We start from the raw sequence: 26336 nt of genomic DNA on the forward strand, positions 1-26336 counted from the left end.
TTTTTGCATCCTAACACACACCAATTGCAGTTAATTCCTCACTTGTACTCGCTCACCTATCTCAAATTCTGGCCCACCAGTTTAACTTGTTTTGAAATGCTTAACCTTGTATGTTAAAATCCTTTCCATGGCTCTACTCCTCCATATTCTGATAACTTTCTACAGTTCTCTCAAGATTGGCATGGTAGTGTAGTGGTTAGCACAACACTTTACAGAACTAGTGACTCAGGTGGAATTCCTGCCGCTGTCTATAAGAAGTTTGTACATTCTCCCCGTGATCTCGTGGGTTCCCTCTGGTGCTTCAGTTTTCTCCCACAGTCCAAAAACATACCAGCTGTTAAGAGGTCATTATAAGTTGTCCCAGGATTAGATTACATTTAAATCAGGGGGTGCTGGTGGCATGGCTGGAAGTGCTTGCTCCGTTCTGTATTCCAATAAATAAAAAAAAGAAATATGTACAATTCCCCAACTCTGGCATCTTAATGTGTCCCCAAACATAGGCATCTATCATGTTAAGCTCTCCATTTCTCAGATGGAATCTGGAATTCCGTTATAAACCTCTCTACCAATCTTTAAGATTCTTCATGATAATGACAAAAATATTGTTACTTGTTTAATAAATAATATAATCTTTAATATACAAGGAAGGAAACTGATGTGCATAAATATAAAAACAATATCTTCAAAATGAGTGCTAATTAGTATTATGATTAATTTATCTGTTTTACATAAGCATTCTTCAGTTTTTACAGATATATATTTTGTGTTACAAACAAGAAATATTATAATCCAAAGTACTCCCTCATGAACATTGAGTACATAAAGTACATGCCAGGAGATGATGCATGCCAGGGAACTAACTTTTCAAACTTATGTTGCTCTCTAAAACATCAACATGCAATTTAAAAATCCAACATTTTAGGAACAGCTTCTTTCCCTCCACCATCAGATTTCTGAACAGTCCATGAACTCATGAACACCACCTCACATTTTGCTTTTTTTATATTTTTTAATGTACTGCATTGACCTGCTGCAAAACAACAAATTTCACAACGTATCAGTGACAATAAGCCTGATTCTTTTTCTGATTCAGTGCACTTGTCCATTTTTTAATGAATGTGTGAGCTTGTTTCATTTTAAAGAAGGTTGAACTAATAATATTCTGTTAATTTGCAGGACTCGCTGTTTATTTATTTAGTGGTAGTTATCATTTTGTTGTGAAAATTATAAAATCCCCTTTACTGTAAATCTGTTTCAGGTAACATTGCTTTGGATAGATTTAGCTGATGTTATATATGCAAAATGACAGAACTGCATTGCTGCTCCTGAAAACAGGATTAAAGTATCATTTATTGATCTCCATTTTGAAAATGGAGCGTTTTTTTGTTAGCCAAGTATATTTAGGAATATGGAGCAAGATGGGTAAATGTAGTTGGCATACATGTCATTCGCAAATGTAGTAAATGGCCGAGTATGTTTGAGGCACTGAATAGCTTCCTCATGTTCTTGTTTACAATACTTCTCGGTACTCTACCAGATTGGCTGCCAACTGCTGAATTATTGTTGCCTTATTCCCAAATATGTCTATATTAAACTTACATTTTAAGTTTTAGGTTGAAAGCTGCTATAATACTGTTGCATTTACCACATAAAATTAAACCTAATTGCATCATTATTTGATTTAGTCCAGAGCAGTTGAACAATTGCAATGTGATAAGATGGAATTCCAGTTTTTTAGAGAAAAGTTAAACAGACCAAACATTTTCCTGATAAAACTATTACTGTGCTGAATGCTTAGTTCAATATGATGGCATCATCAAGAATCCTTGATACTATCAGAGAGCTACATTCATAACCCCTGCCGTTTGTCTGAGTAAATGTCAATGTGCTCAAGGAGAGAAGGATATAAAGCAGACTACCCTGCTCCAGAAAGGGAGCGGGTGGGGGAGAAAAGGGCAGCATATTTATGACTTGAAGTTCCATAAGTTGTCATTAATTGAGATCAAAGCGCAGAGCATTTATTTTTTTACACCCATCAGTTCAAACAGCAAAGTAAATTAATGATTTAAATTTAAATGATTCTTGCACAATTGAAATAAAAGGGTTAGGCTCATGCACTGATGACTTTCCACCACCTTGTATTTTGTTTGATTGAGCAAAATTGTTTAGATTTTTCATCTTTTTTCCCCAAAAAGAAATGGCAGTTTCAAAGTGGATGATATTCAAATGACCTATTGTACGCTTTTGTCTGTATTCAGGAACTGGAGAAAGTAACCGCAGACTTGATAAGATCCAAGGTCACTTCTCAGTGCAATCTGGGCGAAGACAACATCCATCTTACAACACAGCAACAACAGCTGCAAGAACTGAAGCAGAAACTGCAGATGGTTTCATAACAAATTGAAAATTTAATCACTATGTACTTTTTAGATGGCACTAAGTAGATATAAGCACAAATGACTTTACAGTGTATTTCCTCAGGATCTATTAATATATTTCTAAGCTGCTTCTAATTATAAAATGGGAATAAATTTGACTGTGGTTCTGGTAGGCAGGTGATAGCATATGGGCATCTTAATTTACTCACAGGAAGTAAAAATTTGTAGAGTAGTAAATCAGGCAGTTGCTTTACAGATCACCCATAGCACTGTCAAAATTATTGAGACATTAAGTCCTGAATAGAATTAATTTTTCAACTTGCCCTTACTCCAATTTTTGATTTGAGAATTAATATATGTGATGCCAGGAAAATGAAATAATGTTATTAGTAACTAATTTTATTTTATTTGTTAAAATAAAATTGTGGCACAGGATTTAGGAATTGAGATTGAGGCAATAAATTAATTTTTCAACCTCTCCACCTCTGCCGAAACCTTGTTTTTTATTATACCACTGCTACCAGTGTAGTAGATGCATACCTGTTGCCCAAACACTTGTTCAGGAAAACGAGAGTCATAATAGTTGGCTTTCACATACCTCCTTAGGATAGGCCAAGGACAGTTTTGTAATGGCTCTTGCCATCTGGTTGCAGGAAACTGAGGAAATAGGGAAATGATACATGGTGAAGAGAAGGTCAAGACTTGTAAACTCTTCTATCAGGATATCATTGCATGAATGAGAAGGGAAGAGGTTTTAGAAGCTTGTAGGTTATAAGCCTCAATATTTCCTTTTACTTTGTAAATTGGTGCATGGATTACATTTCTCAGGTTAGATCTAAAATAAGGAACTTGGAGTCCATACCTTGAAACTTTGTGATGCACTGCTTGCTAAATTGGTTCAGACTTTTTTAAAATAGTAATTATAAGCTGACCTAATTGTGCAAACATTTATATAACCTTACATTTATTTTTGTAAAGGAGATGGAATTAAACAAGAAGCTGTCTAAAGATATGTCAGCTGTTCAAGAAGAAAAACAGGTTGGGTTAAAACCATTTAGTCACAAAACCAATCTAGTTTATAGGCTGAAATGTCTGTAAAAGTAGGCTGGAATTCTAGCATTTTCATTTTTAAACTTGAATTGCCATATGAATTGTCAATCCGCTCATAGGACATGTCTGTATGTCTGCTAACCTATTTGCAACTAAAGGCAAGCTGTTGGACAAATATATTAGTACTTTTTGATCACCTATCAATATCTGCCATAGAAATAACTGAGCCAAGCTTATTCAAATGCTTTCTATCAGGCTGTTTTTAATTCAGAGCAATCCTAACCACAGCAATAAATTAATTAAAAATGAGTTTTCACTGGAATTCTTTGGACCAGCTTCAGAACATTAGAACAGTACAGTACAGACACTTCAGCCCACAATGTTGTACCGATCTTTTAACCTACTCTAAGATCAGTCTAATCCTTTCCTCTTACATAGTCCTCCAATTTTTCTAACATCTATGTACCTAACCAAGGTAAGTGTTCCTAATATATCTGCCTCTAGCACCACCCCTGGCAAGGCTCCCACACTCACTGTGTAAAGAACTTATCTCTGATTTTTTTTTAATGCTTTCCTCCAATCACCTTAAAATTGTGCTCCCTCATATTAACCATTTCCACCCTGGAAAAAATGTCTCTTGCTATCCACTCGATCTATGCCTCTTGTCATCTTATAACCATGGTTCAGCTTAAAAAGGTGACAATAAAACAATATTATATGGAAGTAATGCTAGTAAATTCACCATGATGTGAATGGGAGGAATGGTATGTGCAGCTAATTCAGGTAGTCAAGCTCAGTGTTCTTGTATTTAAATTATTATTTATTTTATCTAGTTGGTGAACTGAATTCATTAGGATGTGGCAAACAACAGTACACTTTTGAACAAATATTTCTGCATGTTCTATTTAATTTTTTTTCTGTTTATTCCAGACAAAATAATACTGAAACTGTTTCATGTATGTGCAACAATGTTAATGAGAGAGATTTGTTCTTGTAGGGAACCAGTGTGGGAATCCAAATAGTGGAGTGATCATCACTTTGCTTCCAAAGTTTCCATTAAATTTGAACCATTTAGCATTAAGAAAAGGAGTGCCTAAATAGAAATTGTCTGCAATAATTCTGAACATGTTACTTATTCAGCTGTGCTGTGCACAAAGTTTAATTGAAATAACCTGAGTAAGATTTCAGAAATCCTGTTTTTACTGGCTGGGCCACAGAGGTCCCGTCAGATATTCTGATTGAAATGACCAAATGAATGAGAGAAGGATGTGGCAAACACTCACAACATGGCAAGAGGCAGTGGCTTCATCGGATAGGTTACAACTTTATTCCCTGTTAATATGATCCCTACTGATTACCTGGAGCCTAGCTCATGTATCCCCGGCAACTGTATCCCAACTAACTCCTACCGGTGACTAATTCATCATTGCTGGCAGTTTGTCCTGTCATATTTATTTGAATTTTTTAACTTACTGCATCTGTGACAGAAGGGTAGCTTAGTTTCCCATCTAAAGCTTGTTTGCTTTATGTTGCAAAATTGAATTATTTAGAATTAAACAAAGCATGAGAAATCCATCCAGCCAACCATGCTTATGATGTCTCTCAACTATTAAAGTAGTCCCTTGCTTTGGCCCCTGGATCTTGTAATTTTTTTCTTGAGTATATATTGAGTGCGGTTCTTCCACCTTTGAAGGCAATGTTAATTAATGTATGAAAAATCTTTGTGTTTCACCTCTGGCTGTCTTTTCAATATACCCAATGAATGTGGACATGATTTCCCCCAATCTAATCAAAGTTCTGAATTTCTAGATTTCTTCTTGGCTACTTTGGTCTAAAAAGAATATTCCCAGGTGATCTTGCCTCTTTACATAATAAGCCCTGTTTCTTAAATTTTATGGTAATAAACATCTTGCACTCTCTCCAGAGGCCTGTGGTGCCTAGAATTGCTCACAATATTCCACTGAGGTATAGCTCATTCATACAAGTTCAGTATTTTTTATTAATTATTTTCATCTATTATTTATTTGTTTGCTCTGTATGCCTCCAATTATATCACTATATCTCATTCCTTTTCTAATATACTTGCTTCTTATTGTGCCTGTATGTATATGTGTGTGTGCACACCCCCCCCCAAATTTCTCAGTTGTTTTCTTCCAGTGAATGTTTTAAATTCTGTAATGCTACTTAAAGACGACCAAATTCTTCCAAAGATTTCAATCAAATTTTATAATACAAAAAATGAGCAATGTTTCATTCATCTCTGCCACTTTATGTATACGACATAAGGACGTTGTTTTGCCAAAGTAAGAGGTGCTTCATTCCTTTGTGCAATGTTTCTGGCAATACACATCTGTGTTAATGAACAGTGAAGTTACTCTGAAAGCAATTAAGCTGTGGGTTTGCTTATCAGCTGTAAGTTAGCTCATAGTTTTCATTGTGCAAGCTGTCACCATAAGTGGGAGTCAGGTTGTACCAGGATGAGAGCTGCCAGCAGGAATTGGGTCAGGAATTGAGTTGAGTTATTGGGTTACTAATTGGCATTTAGCTATATCTTTTTCACCACCCTTCCTGCTCCTATATACCCTTGCTCCCCTACTCTAAGTTCAACTCCTTCACCATCCCTTATTCATCACTACTTTTGTTCATAAGCTGTTTAAAGTTGGATATACTCACTTACTGGAATTGGTTTATGTGTAATGACTGTGGATAGATCCAATGTTTATTTCTGCTTTGCATAGAAAAGATATAATCAAGATTTGACTATTATTGAAGGCATGAAAATGGTTAAATTTAAGCAGTAAAACTGAAGAAAACAAAATATGGCACTTTTGATCAGTTTTACTCCGATCTTCTTAATCATGTCTTTATAGGGAATACGTAGCTTAAAATTATTGTCTCTTTTAGAAATTATGTAGTTTCATTTTCATTTTATCCCTGATATAGAATCTCTTGGATTTGCAGTGAATTTTTTGAAAATTCTTGATTTTATAATGGAGCATTTGAAAGTCAGGTCAAGGCCTTGCCTTGCTACTGGTACCACGTTGCCCAGTACTACCTGCTTTGGGTCGGGTTGTTGGCGACTCAACCGGCACATCCCCTGGGCACTTCAGTTAACCAGGGAGGAGGGTGTGTAGGCACCCAGCAGGACTAAAAACAAAACCTGTCAAAGGGCAGATGAACTCCTTGTGAGTCAATGGCCACCTACTGTCTGCGTGAGGAGTGGCGTGCCACACAGTCTTTCGTTTCGCGCTTTGTAAGGCATTGCCTGACGCTGGTTCCCTGGGCCTGAGTTGACGTAGTAGTAGTACTGTAGTATTTTAAATTGCTTCATCTTTGTCCAGTTTTCAAACTAGAACTAAAAATTTGTGAATAAAATATCAGCTGGCTAATTAATGATTAAGGCACTGCTTAAATATTTTGTAAATTCATTATATCATCTAGATCAATGTGTTTTATGACTAGCTTTAACCATTTCTTGGCTAATCTGTTACTTGCAATAATATACAAAAATATTCTGATGAACATAAGAAATATACAGAGTAAAAAAAGATATATGATTGTTTGGTTTTAGAGACATTATACTTTTCAATTTACATTTTACATTAAATATAAGTGGACATTTAAAGGCATTTGTTTCTTTCAGGAAGTTTTGAAGTTGCTTCAACAAACTCAGCAGTTGTTACAACGACAGGAACTGGCACTAGGCAGAGCTGAGACTGAGCTGAAGTACTTTGGAGGGAAGCATCAGGTCAGAATGTTGTTTTATAGGTGTCACATGTTGCGAAATTCCATAACACAGCTTTCTGGTTAATTGTTCATGGATGTTGAAAGGGAGGCACGGTAGAGTAGTGGTTAGTGCAATTGCTTTACAGTGCCAATAATTACTGATTGGAGTTTGATTCCTACCACTGTCTATAGTTCTCCCCATGATCATGTGGGTGTCCTCTGGGTGCTCCCATTTCCTCCTTTCCAAAGTTGTATGGTTAGGGGTAGTAAGTTGTGGACATGCTATGTCAGCACTGAAAGCATAGCAACACTTGCAGCCTGCCCCCAGCACAATAGATGGAAAATGACGTTTGAATGTACGTGTGACAAATAAAGCTATTCTTTAATCTTTAACATTTTATGCACCTCCAAACATCCTCCTCTATCTCAGAGTAATCAGTGCTGGAGAGCAGAATTCTGAGTCAAAGCTATTTTCATCAGTCTTCTCACCTATGAGATCGTTCATTTCAGGTTATAATGTATTTATTCTATTTTTAATTTTTAAAATGAATTCACTACCATAAAACTAAACTGACCGTACTTATCCTCTTTGCATTAAAGGTAAATGCTATTTACTGAAAGTTTATTCCTTTAAATGTCTGAGTTGGGTGTCATTAGATTCTGGTCAGATCAAGGCTGTCACTTAATCAGGATTGGGTCACTTGATTGTTGAGTCAGGATTGTTGGTGGGAGTTATGTGGGTTAGGGCTGTCACTGGGAGTTCAGTTGAAGCAAGGCTGCTGACAGATATTGGATCTATTCCTGTCTGAGCTCATTTAAATACTGTATATATATGTTCTTTTTATTCTTTGCTTTCTAGGTTTTGTTATTTATTTTAGAGGTGGGAGATGTCTGGCAGGCAAACCTTGCAATTCTGGAGTGTAACTTTGAAAAATATAATTAGAAGAGACTTAATTAAAAAATCTTGGGATGTGTCCAGAATATAGGATACAATTAGTTGTGGATTCATATCTTGTACAGGTCATGGGTTAAATCAGTAGAGATTACTTTTTCAAGTACCAGAATTAATTAGAGTAAATGTAGCAGAGTTGAAAGAATATAAGGGGCACTCTCCTTGAAAGGATGATTGCAAAGTGATTACAAAGGCAATTGAATCTCTATTAGACCAAGCTTTGCTGATCATTTCTCGACTTTGGCTATAATAACAACACTATGTCATAAGATCATTTTAACATAATGTTATGATTAAACCAAATGGTATATGTTAAGTCTTACAGCTCCAAAAACCAATGCTATCTGAAGTTGAGTGTAAATTGAAACAGGGTTTTTCCACCGAGGTTTGGTGAGACTAGAACTAGTGATCATAGGTTAAGGGTGAAAGACGAAATATTTAAAATGTTCCTGAGGGGGATCTTCGTCACTCAGAGGGTGGTGAGGGAGTGAAATGAGCTGCCTGTGGAAGTGGTGGATATAAGTTCAATTGTAATATATAAGATAATTTTGGATAGGTACATGGATAGGAGGTGTATGGAAGACCATGGTTCTGGCGTGGGTCAATGGGATTGGGCAGAATAACAGTTTGGCATAGACTAGATGGGCCATGTGTTACTATGTGTGTACGTAATGAAGAACTTCAGTTCTCATTGTGCAATGTGGGCGGATAACCTGGAACTGGAAGTGATGTTGGTGAGCTGGTTGCAGGTGCTTGTGTCGAGCTGAAACCATTGTTGGAGTGTACCAAATAAAGATGTGTTAGTTGTTTCCTACACTGTTTAGTCTTTAGTAAGAACAAACGTAACATGGTGTCAGAAGTCAGCATGAGGTCTAAATGCGGAGTGTAAATGAATACCATGACAACTAAGAAAGAGATGCTAGTTCCGATGAAGAAGAAAAAACTGAGTATGGAAGACAGTGAGTGGTGTCGGCCAAGGAGGCAACAGAGCACATTGTATGCAGGAGTTCATCAGATTCACAAAATGAATGAGAGAAAGAGAGAGTGAGAGTGAGTGAGAGAGATAAACCATAATGGATGAGCTAAGTCTTCCCTCACCTATGCAGTTTATCAGCAATCTAACTGATAATAGTGATTCAATACGTATTTAGCAGTGAATAGAGCTGAAGGGGCAGATGAAAATTTGAAGGTGTCTATCTTTTTACACATAATTGGCGAAGATGGTTTGGACATCAAAACCCCTTTGAAATTGATCGGACAGTTTTTATGTTGGACGCTCTGATAACAAAATTTGAAGAGTTTTTTTTTCTCAAGTAAAAACATCATGTTTGAAAGATACAAGTTCTCGTCCTGTGACCAGAAACGAAGTGTTAGCTTTGACCAAAACAAAGCTGAGCTTCACACACTGAGTAAGTCCTGTGAGTTTGGACATTCGTCAAATAATGGGCTCAGAGAAAGATTGCTTCATGAAAAGGATTTGATTCTGGAAAAAGCCGTGGATATGTGTAGGTCAATGGATACCACATGACCTGAAGTCAAGGAGCTGCACAGGGCAGAAACAACAGTGCATGCTGTGAAAACAGAGGGGCAGAGCACAAAGCAGAACAGCATAGCAAAGATGTAGCCTCAAACAGCAAATGCAGCAAATGTGGAGGTAGGCATATTCCAAAGATGTGTCCTGCTTATGGAAAGTCCTGCAATAATTGTGGGAAGAAGAATCATTTTGCTAAGTGCTGCTAAGCTGGGACTACCAAGAGAAAGGTGCACACTGTTGCTTAGGAAATGGAGGAAGTCTTTGTAGATCCTCTACAGACTGTGTATGGTGATAAAACAGAATGGATTGCTCTAGTGACTGTTAATGAGACAGTAATTCATTCAAGCTTGACACTGGAGCCTAGTTAAATTTGTTGTCCATGGCTCTCAAAGTAAAGAGCAAAATTTACCCAGTGAAGTTAAAAATGACGGGCTATACTGGTGAGAACATCCCAGTTAAAGGGGGCACAAGGGGCAGCACCAAAACGCACAACTACTGGTTGTAGAAAAGTGAGTACAGCCAATATTAGGTCTGAGGGCATGTGGAAAGCTCAACCTGGTGGAAAGAGTTTTTGTAGTGGCTTCACAGACCAAAGAGAACCACAACACTCGGAACAGTATGCAAATGTCTTTGATGCTTACCTGATGTAACTCAAGAAACTTGTTACAGGATCCATGAGAGCTCCAGAGAGGTTATGCAAGAGAAGCACAAGAATTCCACTTTCCATAGACATCTATACCAACTACACCAGCATGATTGTCAGAATGCCAGTGTTAAACATAGTGATCATAATGAAGAAGTTGCTAGTCTTGCTTCCACATTGTGCAACTTTGGTTCAAAATCTGTCCCTCATCATCTTCTAGTTAAAGACTGGAAATCAAAAATATCTCCACTATCCTCTCCGAAGTTGAAGAGGAAAAATAAAAAGAAAGATGGGGAGACCATACAGATCACAAGATCGGTACAACAACACGAGTTCAACACCAATGAACAGGAAGAGTTCCTATCAATGATACACAGTCCAAAAGAAGGATCTCTGTGAATTGAGACAGAATCAGTTGGAACTTGTGCAAAGACTCACTGATCACTTGGATGTAGTCCAGGGCTCCCATTATAGGGCACGTGGAGTGAATTATGGTCACACAGCAAGAACAAGGGCAGAGACAAACAGATAGGATCTTGGCAGAAGGATGTGAAAGAAATGAACATGTTGGTCAGAGTTCTCAAAAGTGCACTAACATTAACGCAGCAAATGAAAGCAAGGCATCTGTGGAAACAAATAGCAGACCAAGAAGGATCATTAAACCACCACAGAGATGGTTTGAAAGTATTTGAGTGAATAAGGGACTGTATTTGTTCATTACAATGTGTTGGAAAGCATTATTGTTTCCTGCAGTTTATGAGGACATTGCTTTGTGCTTGCTTTTTCTTTAAAGGAGAAAGATATGTTATTATGTGCGTACATAATAAAGAACTTCAGTTCCCAATACACAATCCGGAACTGGGAGCGACGATGCCGAGCAGGTTGCACACACTCATGTCAAGCTGAAGCCATTGCTGGAGTGTCCTGAATAAAGATGTGCTAGTTGTTATCCATGCTGTTTGTCTTTAGTAGAACAACCAATACAGGCCAGAGGGCCTGTTTCTGTGCTGTAGTGCTCTATGATTCTATGATACCATGATCCTAAGCTCTTCCAATTGTGGTATCTTGAGTATCCCCAATTTTAGTTGCTCTGTCACTAGAGAAATACTTTATCTTTGTTAAGATCCTAAACTCTGGTGGCTTCATTTTATGCAGTAAGTTGATTATAAAATAAGCAATGGCAGACCAAGACACAGGGCATATGAACCTTTTCAGAAAGGAAGAAGATGAATATTAGGTACCTGGGACTTGCAGATAAATGAAAGAGAAAGCGGTTGTTGATTTTTGTGAGTATTTTAAATATTTGTCCAATGTTTTGAGAATAGTAGTCCTATTCAAAACAATATTTCTATTGTTAAATGGATTGAAACTCTGTCACAAAATTTCTCTGCTTTGTTTTCATGCATTATTTTTCTTCGATCAATGTAATTCCTTGCTTGGAAGTTGGAACATAATCAACTTTGTGGCAAAATTCTATAGTTGAATCACATTGATCCATGAAGTACTGTTAATGATTGCTGTGCTAATAAACAACTTTGATCTCAATGTCAGTAAGACCAAGGGATTGATTGTGGACCAGAAAGGGAAAGTTGAGGGAAGATATTCGAGGGATTAGCAGTGGAAAGGGTTAGCAGTGGAAAGGGTGAGCAGTTGCAAGTTCCTGGGTGTCAACATCTCTGAGGATCTATCCTGGGCCCAAAGTATTGATTCAATTACAAAGAAAGCACAACAATGGCTATAATTCACTAGGTGTATGAGGAGACTTGGTATGTCACTAAAGAAATTCATAATGTGGAGAGTATTCTGACTGGTTGCATCACCATCTAGTATGGAGGAGTAACTGCACAGGATCAGAATAAGCTGCAGAAAGTTGAATACGCTCCATTATGGTCACTAGACTCCCCAGCATTGAAAACACCTTTTGCCTGAAAAAGGTGGCATCCATCTATAAGGGCCCCCATCACTCAGGACATTCCCTCTTCTCATTGCTACTATTAAGGAGGGTAGTACAGGAGACTGAAGACACACAGTGTTTCAGGAATAGCTTCTTCTCCTCTGCCTTCATGGACAATGAGGTCATGTACACTACCTTGCTATTTAAAAATTAATTCTTTTTTTTGCTCCCATTTTGCACATTAATGTTTTTCATTATTATTTATCTATTGCAATATACTGCTGCAAAACAACAAATTCCATGACATATGCCAGTGATATTAAATCTGATTCTGAAATATTAGACCTGTTATTTTGTGAGCCAATTCCTTATCATTCTTAAAAAGGAGTAAAGGTAGAAGCATCAAGCAACAACTGTAGAAGGAGAAATGGAATTGGCATTTAAAGTCAAAGACCCTTTAAAGTCTCTCAGAAAGAGAGAAATAACTTGGTTTAAATTGCACAGCGGTTATGGGAGGGGTGGATTGGATAAAGGAAGTATCTCTGATGAGGCAAGGTTGGGGTTTCTATGGGGATAAGCTATAAATAACATCATCTGGCTGATGAGTTAATGGGGGCAGCTAGAGAAAACTTAAAAGCAAAATAAAAGGTACAAAACCATGGCTGTTTGAAAGTGAGAGCACAAACAATATACATTGTGAAATGCAGAGTTAATAATATGTCTACAAGGTTGGGCCATGTGAATGGACAGAAGAAAAGTATAAAAATAATCATAGTTGGACTGGCTAGTTTTGCTGCAGATTGAAAAAGAGAGTTACCAGAAATAGAATTCAGTGGACTGAGAAAATGAGTTACCTGAAATTATAGAATTCAGTCTTGGGTGTGGAAGAATGCAAAGTGTTCTTGTTCGAGCCTCTTCTGAGGCTACTCTTTATCCTCGTGCACACATTGTTGTTTTTTCTGAGTGACTGTAAGTTTGATTGGTTGTAGTGAAGTGGTAGTCCTGTTCCATTTTGATGCTATATTGTATAAACGTTCTTCAGGCTCAGTAATTGGGATGTGCCCAGCTGAGGGATAAAATGTACACTCCATAACAATGATCAGAAACTCCACTTTCTCAGAAGATTATTTTCAATAAATTTCTGTGCATGTGATTTTAAGTTGACCACAAAATGTTTTTTTGTTGTTGTGTATTTAAGAAAAATCTTATTTTGTGATACACGTGATTTTCATCTTTGTGCTTATCCATGCTCGTATATCCTTTCTGATGTTGGTATGGAATTCATGCTTCAAACTTAGATGTTTTTGATGAAAATGCAGTACAGCTTTTTGAAATTCTCAATAGTGAATCATTTACAGATTTTGCATCAGGGTTAGGTATTTGTATAGAAGTAGTTACCAATTGCAATAACTATAATGTCCTTTTGAGTTGGAAGTGCAGTTCTGCACCTTGCAACATAAGGAGTGGCAGTTGTTGTGTAAGTAGAACATGTTGCACAAACAGTAAGAACATGTGAGGTAAAAGCAAACAAGGCTTAAGACATAGGAGCAGAATTAGGCCAATCAGCCCATTGAGTCTACTCTGAGTTTGCACAGTGATGGTCGATTTATTATCCCTCTCAACCCCATTCTGTGAATTTTGTGTGAATTGACTTTATTTCTTACATCCTTCACAGACATGAGGAGTAAAAATCTTTAAGTTAACGTCTCCATCTAAATGTACAATATGCAATCATAGTAATTTATAATAATTTATAATAAATAGAACAGTCAATGTAATATAGAGTATACTCAAATTAGTGTGAGTTCATCAATATGATGGCCCATACCAACCTTCCTTAACCGTCTGAAGTGAAAGAGGCGCTGCTGTGCTTTTTCACCACACAGCTGGTGTGCACAGACCACGTGAGGTCCTCAGTGATGTGGATGCCTTCTCTGCATAACCTTTGACATCCTCATTAATCAAGGTTCTGCTTTAAACGTACCCAATGATTTGGCCTTCACAAGTGTCTGTGGCAATCAATTCCATAGATTCACCACCCTTTGGCTAAAGAAATTCCATCTTATCTTTGTTCTAAAGGGATGTCCTTGTATTCTGAGGTTGTGCTTTCTGGTCCTAAATTCCCTCACTATTGGAAACAGCCTCTCCATATTCACTCTTATTTTGGTCTTTCAATATTCAATAGGTTTCAGTGAGATTCCCCTCCTGCCCCATCCTTATTCGTCTAAACTCCAGCAAGTACAGGCCTAGAGTGATCAAATACTTTTCCTGCCCACTTCTTTATCCTGGGTACATACAAGTCCTGCAGTGATGGTAGATTTGAACTATACTTTCATATAGCTTAGTTATTTAAATATTGATGTATTCTATAGATGCTGCCTGTCCTGCTGAGTTCCTCCTGTGTTTTGTGTATTCTGCTTGGATTTCCAGCATCTGCAGATTTTCTCTTCTAGATCCAAAAGATTTGCCACAGTGACACATAGAACATAGGCCTTTACAGCACAGTATGGGCCCTTCGGCCCACAATGCCGTTCTGACCTTTTAACCTTCTGGATGACAGCAAGTTGTTTAAGTGGTGGAAACTATCCAACTTTTTAAAGAAGACCAGAATTTTCACCCACTGCATGTTTTATTGCAGTTGGAAGTGCAGCTGTAAATACTTTCAACTGAAGAGAAATCATTAGATTTTGGTGGAAAAAAATTAATACTAATTCAAGTTAATATTTTTAATTGGAAATAGAGCCGCCTTATTTATGACGTAATGTTTCTTAACACCCACAAAGTAAGTTGACAGAAACTGTAGAAGTTTCTTTTCTGACTTTGTTTTGTGACAGTTAGGACTTACTGAGGAAAAGCATGAGCTCTTATCTCTTATCTCTTCTCCACAAAGCAATCTCAGACCATACAGTAATTTTATCTGGCAGATTGTTTTGTTGAGTTGAACTGAAAGGAAAATTGTCTAGAAATCAGAAGTAATCCTTCTCTGGTGTGTAAAATGTAGGCTGCATTGTGCTGTAGAGCACTAATGTGCTCTTTCAATTCCCAAAAAATAAGTATTGGACAATGGTATGTGAAACGACGAACTGTGCTTTCAGGTTAACACACCAATTCTCCTTGGGATCCCAATGAAAAATGAACTGCTCTTAACAACTCCCATGCTCCAAGTGGCTTCAAGCCACTGTGGCTAATTAGCCAGTCAACAGACCAGTGTTTGCTACGTCTGGGTAAAATAAAATGGCTGCAATTGGAAAAGGAGCTCCAGTAAATTGTTTAACGTTATGTTTGTCATTCAGATGTAAAGCTGTGTAACACACAGTGTAACACACACAAAGTGCAAGAGATTGTGACACAGCACATCTTTGAATTGACATCTTATTCCCAAAGCCTGCATGATGTGCTCCTGATATTATTATGAGTCATTAATGACAATGGTGGGTTTCTCTCAAAAGATGCAACCTAGTACAGCAGTGGAAGAATGGGTGCTGCTTGACCCATGACATCATAATCTGCTTGGCTGAGACATGCAATCATTGGCTACACTAAGATGGTTTCACCATATTGTCAACGGACTGACCATTTCTCAGAAATAAGTCAACCCGGAACTGATCACTGCTTTGATCCAACATATACTAAATGACTTGTATAATTTTACTTGCACAAGTATTGGGAACAAATGGGTCCAATTTCTAGGCAAGAGGTAATGCAATTATATTATGGTGTTCACAATCTCGGGTTGTCTTCTGAAGAGTAGACTTGATTATGATGAGCAATATGTAATTCATACCTGCTCAGAAACAGAATAAAATAGCAGCTTTCCTCAATGTAATATTAACTAGCTTTGCTCCTACATCAGGAATCAACTACTGAAACCTACATTCTTATTTTTTATTACTTTTGGACTAATTAGTAGTGTCTAGAATCCCATCTAGATTTGAGGCTGTATAAATCCCATCTTCCTATTGACTATCCACATTACCAAACTAATCCATCACCTTTATCAGCTTCTAATTCACCAGTTCCCAAGCTTAAAATTCTTTGTGTTCAAATTCTTCATTGATGTGACTCTTATTTCTTTTTCCAATTTATGCAGATTTCCACTGTATGTGAGAACTCTTGTGCTTTTCAGGAGTGCTTCTGCATGTGCTTTCCATTCAGTGTTGCTAGCTGCAACTTCAGCTATGCGAGTGAAACTTTGGAATCCCCGCTCCCTTTCCCTTCCTCAGCTCCTCTCAAATCCTTGTTACTGGTGTAAGTTTTAGAAAATCTTTTGAAAATCTCTCAAAAACCACTTTGACTCCAAGTTAGTTTTTGTCTTGCTACTCTCTGGTAATGCATTTTGTATAAATTTTCTGTGTGAAGAGTGTTACTTAAATGCAAGTTATTGTCCAACTTGATCCTGGTTAAGGATATAAACTTCCCCAGTTTGGAAGAATAAAATTTCAGTTTAGGGATTTGGCAAAGTTTGCGATGGGTATGATGGAACTGTCTGAGATAGTGGATCGTCTCGTACAGAGAAAGAACAGAAGTTGAGGATTTGATATTTAAAAATATATGCTGTGCTCTTACTACAGACCTGGAAAATGTATACCTTTCAAGAAAAATAAGGAGTGTAATATCTGTACTCTCAAACTATTTCCTCGTAAATAGCTACTGTCATCGTCCCTAATTAGTGCTTATTCTTCATCCTGGTTTAAAAACAATGGGTAACTATTAAAAGGTAAACTAGGTTACCAATTTTGGTGCACCATGATGCTAATACAGACAATATCAATGAGTGGTGCAGTAATTCTTATTTTTGCATAGCACATTCTGTGTTAACATATTTTAATTTCTTAATAGCTGAATTTGTGGTACTACTTTGATTAATGGTGGAAAAGAAAATTGCTTGATTTTAAAATTCTTAAAAGCTGTCACATTGGTGGTCCATTATCCAAATTAATTTCAGAGTTTTTTAAAAATCTGGAAATATGGAGGAGTGCTCAGATCTGGTTCATTTCCCATTATTGCATACCTGTTTAATAGAATTACTTTCTCTATATTTAGTTGAATCATCCCAAAAACATTCAAAGCATTTACCCTTGAGCGCATCTTAACACAAGTAGTGCTTTTAATCACATTGTATAGTTAGAACTCCATTTACATTATATAAGGTCTCTGTCACTCTTTTAAGATTTATACTGAGATTCAAGGCACTTTAAACACAGTTCTTTAAATCACTCTTTTTGTTCTAGTTTTTAAAATATATTGTAAGTAAATGTTTGCCTTAGCACCTGAGATGCAAAAGACTTACAGATGTAAAATTATAGCAGAATAATTTGGAATGGCAAATTGTCCACATATGAGATTTAACAAAATGCAGAAATGTTGAAAGTGTACAGTACTGTACAAAAGTCTTGGGCACAATAATATAGCTAAGGTACCCAAGACTTTTGCACAGTACTGTATATTGTACCTTTCCAGTTACCACATAACACTTAATACTAAGCTAATACAAAGCAAAGTAATTTTATTTCTGTTTCCCAACCACATTAATATTCTAATCAATATACAGTACTGTGCAAAAGTCTTAAGATGCCTAAGACTTTTGTACAGTAGTGTATATCACCCTTCTCGATGAAGTGAGGTAGCCTGCTTGAGAAATATTTCTGATGCTATAAATTGCAAAAGTTTAAGCTTGAAAATTATAACCATGTATAGATGAAATATGAAACACACAAGATTCTGCAGATGCTGGAAATCCAGAGTAATGCATGCAAAATGCTGGAGGAACTCTGCAGGTCAGGCAGCATCAATTGGAAAGGAATGAGAATCAACTTTTAGGGCCAAGGCTTGGTGTCCTCCAGCATTTTGTATGTCTTACTCTAAATGAAATGGTGGTATTGTTTCAAACTTCTTTTTGTTTAAGAAGTATTTACTGAATATTCTGGGAATACATGCTTCTTACAGTAAAGCAAACCACTACATTAATGTATTTGTCTTGATGCTGCATTTTCATTAGGAACGACAGTTGTGTTCAACCTCCAAGTATTTACAATGGCATTTTACAATTTCCTGCAAGGAAGCTGTTAATGAGGATTTATGAATTGTTAGGGTGGTAGATTGGCGAAGATGTAGCAGCTGTAGACTAGCAATGATAGTTTTGTTCTGAAATTATTTTTTTGACAAAATAGCAGGATTAAATAAACCTACTATTTGCATTCTATTCATTATGACCTTGCACTGCCAGTGGGGTCCATGCCTGAGAGCGATAAATGACTTGAGATTTGGCTGATTTAAGTGCCAGGCCAGGTCAGGGTGTCATGGCCAGAGTAGAGATATGGACCAGTGTACAGCTCACTGCTCTGTGAGGTTTACTTGTCTCTGCGCTGAACTGAGGCTGTGGCCTATCACAAATGGCTCTTCAATTGGCTGTAGTGATGACTGGCTTCGTGGCTGTGGATTCACTTTTGTGAAATTACAGTTCTGACTTTTTTTTGCTTATTTATATTGTTTGCATGATTTGATTTTTTTTCTCTGCACATTGTGTTATAGTTTTTTTAATGGGTTCTATTAGGATTCTTTGTTTTATGGCTTCCTGTAAAGAGATGAATCTCAAGGCTGTATTTAATAAACATACTTTGATAATAAATGTAATTTATATTTTGAATTTTGGGTGCACTCATGTAGGGAGAGTTGCCTTCCTCCATTAGAAGCTAGAGCATACAAGATTTCTCCAATGAATTGGATTCTCAAGGCTTAAACTGTCATTCAACACCAATACTTTCTTTCCCCACAATTTTCTGTGAGCTACAACAAGGTTAAACATTGTGTATTTAATGTAAACAATTAAAATAAGACATTTTAGGTGGGGTGATACGAAATAGGAAATACCACTGGTGTTGATATTGGATCTCCCACGCAGGTAACTGCTGAGGTTTAAAGTCATTCAATTTTCCCATCACTTGAGTAAAGAATTTGCTGTACAGGTTAGATTAGGTAAAAGAGTAGTGTGTTTAATTACTTCACAGAAAGGAGCAGTTACATACAGCAGCAATAAGGAAGTCTTAGGTAATTTCATTAAGAAAAAATGTAATGAAGTCTATATTTTAGGGAGCAGTGTCTCAGAAAGTCCATTATTAAAGACCTCCAGCACCCAGGGCATGCTCTTTTCTCACTGTTACCATCAGGTAGGAGATACAGAAGCCTGAAGGCACATACTCAGCGACTCAGGAACAGCTTCTTCCCTTCTGCCATCTAATTTCTAAATGGACTTTGAAGCTAAGGACACTAACTCACTTTTATTTAATGTACAGTATTTCAGTGTTTGCACATTTTAAAATAATCTATTCAATATATGTAATTGATTTACTTGTTTATTTATTATTATGTTTTATTTTATTTATTGTTATTTTTTTTCCCTCTGTCTGCTAGATTATGTATTGCATTGAACTGCTGCTGTTAAGTTAACAAATTTAATGCCAGTGATAATAAACCTGATTCTGATTCTTATTTAGCTTGTGAATCAGTGCTGGAGGGGAGTTCTGAGACTGGAATAAGCTAAGTTAAACTTACAATGTCCTAACACAAGTGCATTACACGTTGTCTAAGAATAAAACAACTTTGCCAAGGGCCAACTCTTTATAAAAATTAAACCAGCCTAAGAATGGTAATTGTGTGCAATCTCTTGCAGTGGTGTACCAATGTAAGAGAAACAGAAATGTAGGAAAAAGCACTACCGTCTTGTTCTTTGGGTGAATTACCTCTTGGTTTTCCAGTTTCCTCCCACATTCCAAAAGCGTATTGGTTAGAAGGTTAATTGGGCACATGTGTGTAATTGGGTGGTGCGTGTTCATTGGGCAGGAATCTCCTGTTACAGAGCTGTACCTTCTAAATAAAAATAAAAATAAAATAAGCAAGTAGAAATGTTGGAGAGGGGATTTGAATGCAGAACCAAAAAGTTCTGCAGTACATATAATGAACCATTTCCTTTGGAAAGAAGCCATGCACGGAGCGGAACCCTGAACATGATAGCACTTTATACTAGTCAAATACACAGAGCAGAATATTGCAGTTGCTGGATATCTAATAACTTCATAGTTTATTTTGAAACTATGGAAGTTAGAAATTGGTCATATATTTGGATTTGCATTTCAAACAAAACCATTTGCTGAATTGATTGTTTAAGAAGATGTGGATGAATTATACAATATATTTTAAGGATTAATGTATATGGTTGGTGTTTAAACAGTTGTCATCACTAATTAAAATGATTTGAAATTGTCATTGTTGAAATATGCTTGGTGTGTAGAAACATAAACTGTAATGAAGCTGTATAGTTTTTCCTGCTAAGTAACTGCTTAAATTAATCAATGGAGAAGCCATGCAAAAACTGTAGTGTTTATAATATTAATTACCACTTTTCACTTGAAAGACACACCATTTTTATTTCACTTTTAATATTTTTTGCTCACGGTATATTAGATTAGTCCAACGTCTGTCTCTAATAACTCAGCTCAGCATTTTATATTGCTTATCCAAGCACATTGGAAGTTGCTCACTGAAACAGCAAGTTATAGCAGATGTGTTTATTATACCTATTACTGACATTGGTTTTATGAAAAGGCCATCATTTTTCCCCCTATGTACTCCTCCAGGTTTCCATGAGCCAAGTCAGATGTACATTTCTTAAATTTGGTGGTTTGCTAATTTATGAAATTCATTGGCAACGTGGCAGATCAACTCTAATCTTTATTAGAGTACAAATCTATTAGAAGCAACACACAAGAGCTATGTAGTAGTGAGAGATCACATAAGACTAAGAATGCCATTTTAATTTTCTGGGGCAATTAATTTTATGGCAGGTTCTGGAAAGGGATAATGAGCTGCTCCAGGAGAAGGCAAAAGAAAATGAAGATAAAGTTCAGATTCTTGAGAGAGAAAATGAAAAGTCTACAGCTCAGTGGAAAAAGGAGGTAACAGGAATTAAAATAATACAAAATGTATATATATTAAAATGTTTTAGATCATAGCTGCATTTATTACAAATGCCTAATAGTGAAAGCATTATAATAGACCCACCTTCAAATGTTATAGAGTCCTCCCATGGTTACTTAACAGATCAGAAAACTCTTCCAAAGTTCCATCAGAGTGTTTTTATTGAAGATCGACTTTGGTGGTCTTATTCTAATTAAAATTCATTATTGCCTAACACCCAATAACTCACCTTTTCATTTTTCAGATTACCCATTCTTCCAACCGAACATACAGCTCTCACTTGAGGGATATTTCTTAACTTGCGTTTCTATCTGGTTTACTTGTGCATTAGTTGATGTAATTCAAACAAAGTCAAGTTTTACAGTACTACTTTTTCCCCTTGGCTGAAACTGTATGTTACTGCAAGATCATGATGAATGACAAGCACTACTCCCATATGCTCTCCTCATTCTAGATAAATCTTCCAACTCTTCTTCTTTTGACTTTTCTAACAGCTGAGTAAATTTCAAGGCTGACCTTGTTTCAGCTTTAGGTTGTCCATGTATTTTATACTGTTTTTGCAATTCTAAATACACCAACCTATAATCTTGCTGTTTCTTCCCATCTTGCCTGTTCTACAAGCTTATATTCTGTACAGGATCCACAACAGGTCCATCCAAGCTTCTGACCAATCAATTCATGTCTTTGATTCCCAACTCAGATTATGAATAATGGTTTTTTTTCATAGTTTAAAATTACCATCAACCACTCCTCATTAAAAATAAAGTCTTTGCACCATTTCCAGTTACAGACCTATCACCAAATTACTTGTCTACCCCCCGAGTATTTCTTTGCCCTTCTTTACTTATGAGATTTGAACCTTTATGATGCTTTGTACCTACCTATGCAAACTGTCTGCAAAAAATGGTGGATGTAGCCCAGTCCATTACAGGCAAAACCCTCCCCATCATTGAGCAGATCTGCAAGGAGTGCTGCCACAAGACAGTAGCATCCATCATGAATAATGGATCAGATATATAATAATAAGTTCCACTTGGGATTGGTAGGACAACTAGATTTAAAATCCTCTGGCTCAACTTTGGGTTGTTGCCAGGGAAGAGGAATGGATTTACGGTGGAGATTGAAGACTGGCTTCTATCTTGCAAAATTATGTTTGAAGAAATTTCTCATTTAGAACATAAAGCAGGCACTTCAGCTGGCGAATGAATTAAATTAGTATTCAAATGCCCAACTAAGCTAATCCTTCTCCCTACACAATGTCCGTTTTCTTCCATCTCTTGCACAGTCATGTACTTATCTACGAACCTCTTGAATACCCCTATCATATTTGCTTTCACCCCCAAGGCTGTGCATTGCAGGCACCCACTACTTTGTGTACAAAATAAACTGCCCTGTACAGCACCTCAAATACCTCCTCAGTCACCTCAAATACATAAACACAAGAGATTTTGCTAATGCTGATTGACCTGGTGAGTTTCTCCAGCATTTTGTGTGTGTCACCTTAAATACGTGTCCACGGGTATTAGACAGTTTAACTCAGGAAAAGATGCTAACTATCTACTCTATCTATAAACCTCTATCATATCTCCCCTCAGCCTTCAGCGCTTCAGAGAAATCAACCCCAAGTTTGTCTAACCAAATGTCAATTTCTAACATTTAGCACTAAATGTCATAAAATCAGTGTGACAAATTCAAGGTGCAAGGATCCAGACAGGTGGTGAGAGAGGGAGTGGTCTGAATGCCGGGGTGATAATAGAGAAGCACAAATCTGGAGAAGGCTACAAGAACATCTCAAAGGCACTGAACATACCTAAGGCTCAGTGGGAAAAAATATGAAACCACAACCACACTCCCTAGGTTAGGCTGCCACTTTAAGTTTAATCACTGGAGAGGAATGACGCTTGTGAAACCCCATTTTACTGGACATCTCTGGAAATGCAGCTTGTTAGCCACTTGACTCCATGGCGAGTAACCCACTAAATCCGTGAGGTTGGGATGGCTTGACCACCCAAACTTTGGTTTGTGCGAATGCTGTGTGATTTACTGCCCCGGCACTCGCCTTTCGACAAGAAATAATAGATCGGGGTAGGCAACCTACGGTTTTCTAGCATGCATTATTCATTCATTTGAGGCAAAACATAACTAGATGTATTTAAATGGATTATTCCCATATTTCAAGTTTTTTAATGGCATTAATCTGGCCCACCGTCTGCTCATTAATACATGATCCGGTCCACAGAGGCAAAAGGTTGCCGACTCTTGTAATAGATTGTACAATGCATACAATTATAAAGAAGTATATTTAAGAATGTTAACTTAAGCAACTAGTTATTAAAGGAAAGAAATAAAAAACAAAAAAGGGCCCACTATACTTCAACAGTCACATGTGCACGGTGGAACTCAGATCTTCCAGAAGCCGTTCTTTTTGATGTACACACTACACCTTCCGAATGTCGCTCAGAGTCCATCTTGAACAAACGGGCTCTCCCACAGGAGTATTGCTCCCTCCTCCTTGAAGCCATTCATCTGCTCGAAGCACCTTGTGCAACAGGGACAGCATCCTTAGCCATTTTCCCTCCTGCCTTCTCCCAGCTCCTGCCAAGAAAGACCTCGACCTACACCAGTATCCCTCACAAAGAAAAACTCTTCACACAGTGTTCTCTGGAACCTTCTCCCAATTCCACCATCCTGATTAGGTGATACAACATTCCAAAGTTGAACAAAAAAGCCCCTAATCTCAGCTCAAACCCAAAGCGGCTGAAAGCAGAACAGACTGCTCTTACAGAACTGCTAAAATGAAGTACCTACAGCATAGCAGTAAAAATCTTAACCAGGGCGTTACACTTGTAAGACAGGTTGCTGAGACACCAGTGGTCACTCTTGAGTGAGCTGCAAAAGTCAGTGACTGCAACTAGAGATGAAGTTCATGGCTTCACGATCTCTAAGGCCTTGCACAAAAAGGCTCTTCATGGAAGAATGGCAAGGAAGAAGCCCTGTCTTTTAAAAAAAGCATATTCTTGCCCGTTAAGGCTTAACAAAGCATCATTTAGAAGATATTGTACAGATCTGGAAGAAAATCTTGTGCTCATTTGAGACTAAAGTGGAACTTTTTGGCCTCAACACTAATCGTATGTGTGGTGTAGATCTAATACAGGCATCACTACTGTGAAGAATGGTGGAGTTAGCATCATGCTATGGGGATGATTTTCAGCAACAGGGACTTTGAATCTGGTCAGGATTGTTGGGAAATTGAATGCTGCTAAGTACAGAGAGATCCTGGATGAAAACCTGTTAGTCTCTGCCAGAAAGCTTAATTGGGGAGGAAGTTCGACTTTCAGCAGGACAATGACCCAAAGCATACTGTCAGAGCAAACCTGAAATGGCTTCAATGAAGAAAATTGATGTCCTTGAGTTGCACAGAGTCCTGACTTTAACATGATTGAACATCTCTGGCAAAATCTTGAGATTGCTGTCCATCATCATTCCCCAACTAACCTAGCAGAGCTAGATCAATTTTGCAAGGAGCAAAGGGCAAATCTTAGATCATAAGACATAGAAGCAGTTTTAGGCTATTCAGCCCATTGATTCTGCTCTACCATTATCATCATGGAACGTGCTATCTTAGATCTGGTCTTGTGCAATGAGACAGGTAAAACTAGTGATCTTATAGTTCGGGATCCTCTTGGAAAGGGTGATCACAGTATGGTTGAGTTTCTCATACAAATGGAGGGTGCAATAGTTCAATCTAAAACCAGTGTCTTATACTTATACAATGGAGACTACAATGGATGAGGGAGGATTTGGCTAATGTAGACTGGGAACACAGGCTATATGGTGGGACAGTTGAAGAATAGTGTAAGACTTTCAAAGAGATTTTTCACAGTGCTCAATAAAAGTATATTCCAGTTAAATGCAAGAACAGTAAGGGTAGGGCGGTCCTGCCTTGGATAACTAAGGAAATAAGAGAAGGCATCAAACTAAAAGCTCGTGCATACAAAGTCACCAAGAGTGGTGGGAAACTGGAAGATTGGGAAAACTTTAAAAGCAACAAAGAACCACTAAGCGAGCAATTAAGAAACGGAAGCTAGATTAAGAAAATAAATTAGAACAAAATATAAAAATGGATAGTAAAAGCTTTTATAATTATATAAAGCAGAAAAGGGTGGCTAAAGTGAATGTAGGCCCTTGCAGAATGAGAAGTGGGAATTGACATTCGGTAATGAGGAAATGGCAGAGACTTTGAATGTCTATTTTGTGTCAGTCTTCATGGTGAAGGACACATCTAACATGCCAAGGAGAGATGTTATGGATGTGCTGGGAGGTGAAGACGTTCATACAATAGCTATCACTAAAGAGGTAGTGCTGAGCAAACTTATGGGCCTGAAGATAAGTCTCCTGTTGTGATGGAATGCATCCCAGGGTAGTGAAAGAAATGGCAGAAATTATGGTAAGAGGCTTTAGTGATAATTTGCCAAAATTCTCTGGACTCTGGGCAGGTCCTGGCGGATTGGAAGATGGTGAATATCATGCTACTGTTCAAAAAAAGGATGTAGGCAAAATGTATTGAATAATATGTCGCATAAAAGACTTATCTATAGGATAAGGATGCATAGAGTTGTGGGTGATGTATAGCCATGGATAACGAATAGAAAGCAGAGAGTTGGGATACATAGGTGTTACTCTGGTTGGCAATCGGTGGTGAGTGGTGTGCTGCGGGGTCGGTGCTGGGTTGCAACTGTTCACGATATACATTAATCATCTGGAGGAGGGGACCGAGTGTCATGTATCTAAGTTTGCTGATGATACTAAATTGAGTGGAAAAGCAAATTGTGCAGAAGATACAGAGAGTCTGCAGAGAGATATAGATGGGTTAAGTGAGTGGGCAAGGATCTTGCAGACGGAGTACAATGTTGGTAAACATTGGAAGGAAAAATGAAAGAGCAGATTATAACTTAAATGGTAATAAATTGCAATGTGCTTCTGTGCAAAGGGAATTGGGAGTGCTTGTGTATGAATCACAAAAGGTTGGTTTGCAGGTGCAGCAGGGTATCAAGAAGGCAGATGGAATGTTAGTCTTCATTGCCAGAGGGATTGAATTTAAGAGCAGGGAGTTATGCTGCATCTGTACAGGGTACCAGTGCGGTTGCACCTGGAGTACTGTGTGCAGTTCTGGTCTCCTTACTCGA

The 26336-nt window shown here is 37.5% G+C and overlaps 1 protein-coding gene across 1 annotated transcript in view; it reads left to right on the forward strand.

Annotated features, from left to right (window-relative positions):
- The window catches only part of ccdc73 (coiled-coil domain containing 73), a 197208-nt gene that overhangs the window by 89456 nt on the left and 81416 nt on the right, over positions 1–26336 (forward strand). The window contains exons 10-13 of the mRNA XM_073049832.1: positions 2259–2387; positions 3357–3416; positions 7072–7176; positions 21018–21128. Of these exons, the coding sequence (XP_072905933.1) occupies positions 2259–2387; positions 3357–3416; positions 7072–7176; positions 21018–21128 (405 nt within the window). The remainder of the gene's footprint in view (positions 1–2258; positions 2388–3356; positions 3417–7071; positions 7177–21017; positions 21129–26336) is intronic.

Source organism: Hemitrygon akajei, chromosome 6 (assembly GCF_048418815.1).
Source record: "Hemitrygon akajei chromosome 6, sHemAka1.3, whole genome shotgun sequence".
In the NCBI taxonomy this organism is placed as follows: domain Eukaryota; kingdom Metazoa; phylum Chordata; class Chondrichthyes; order Myliobatiformes; family Dasyatidae; genus Hemitrygon; species Hemitrygon akajei.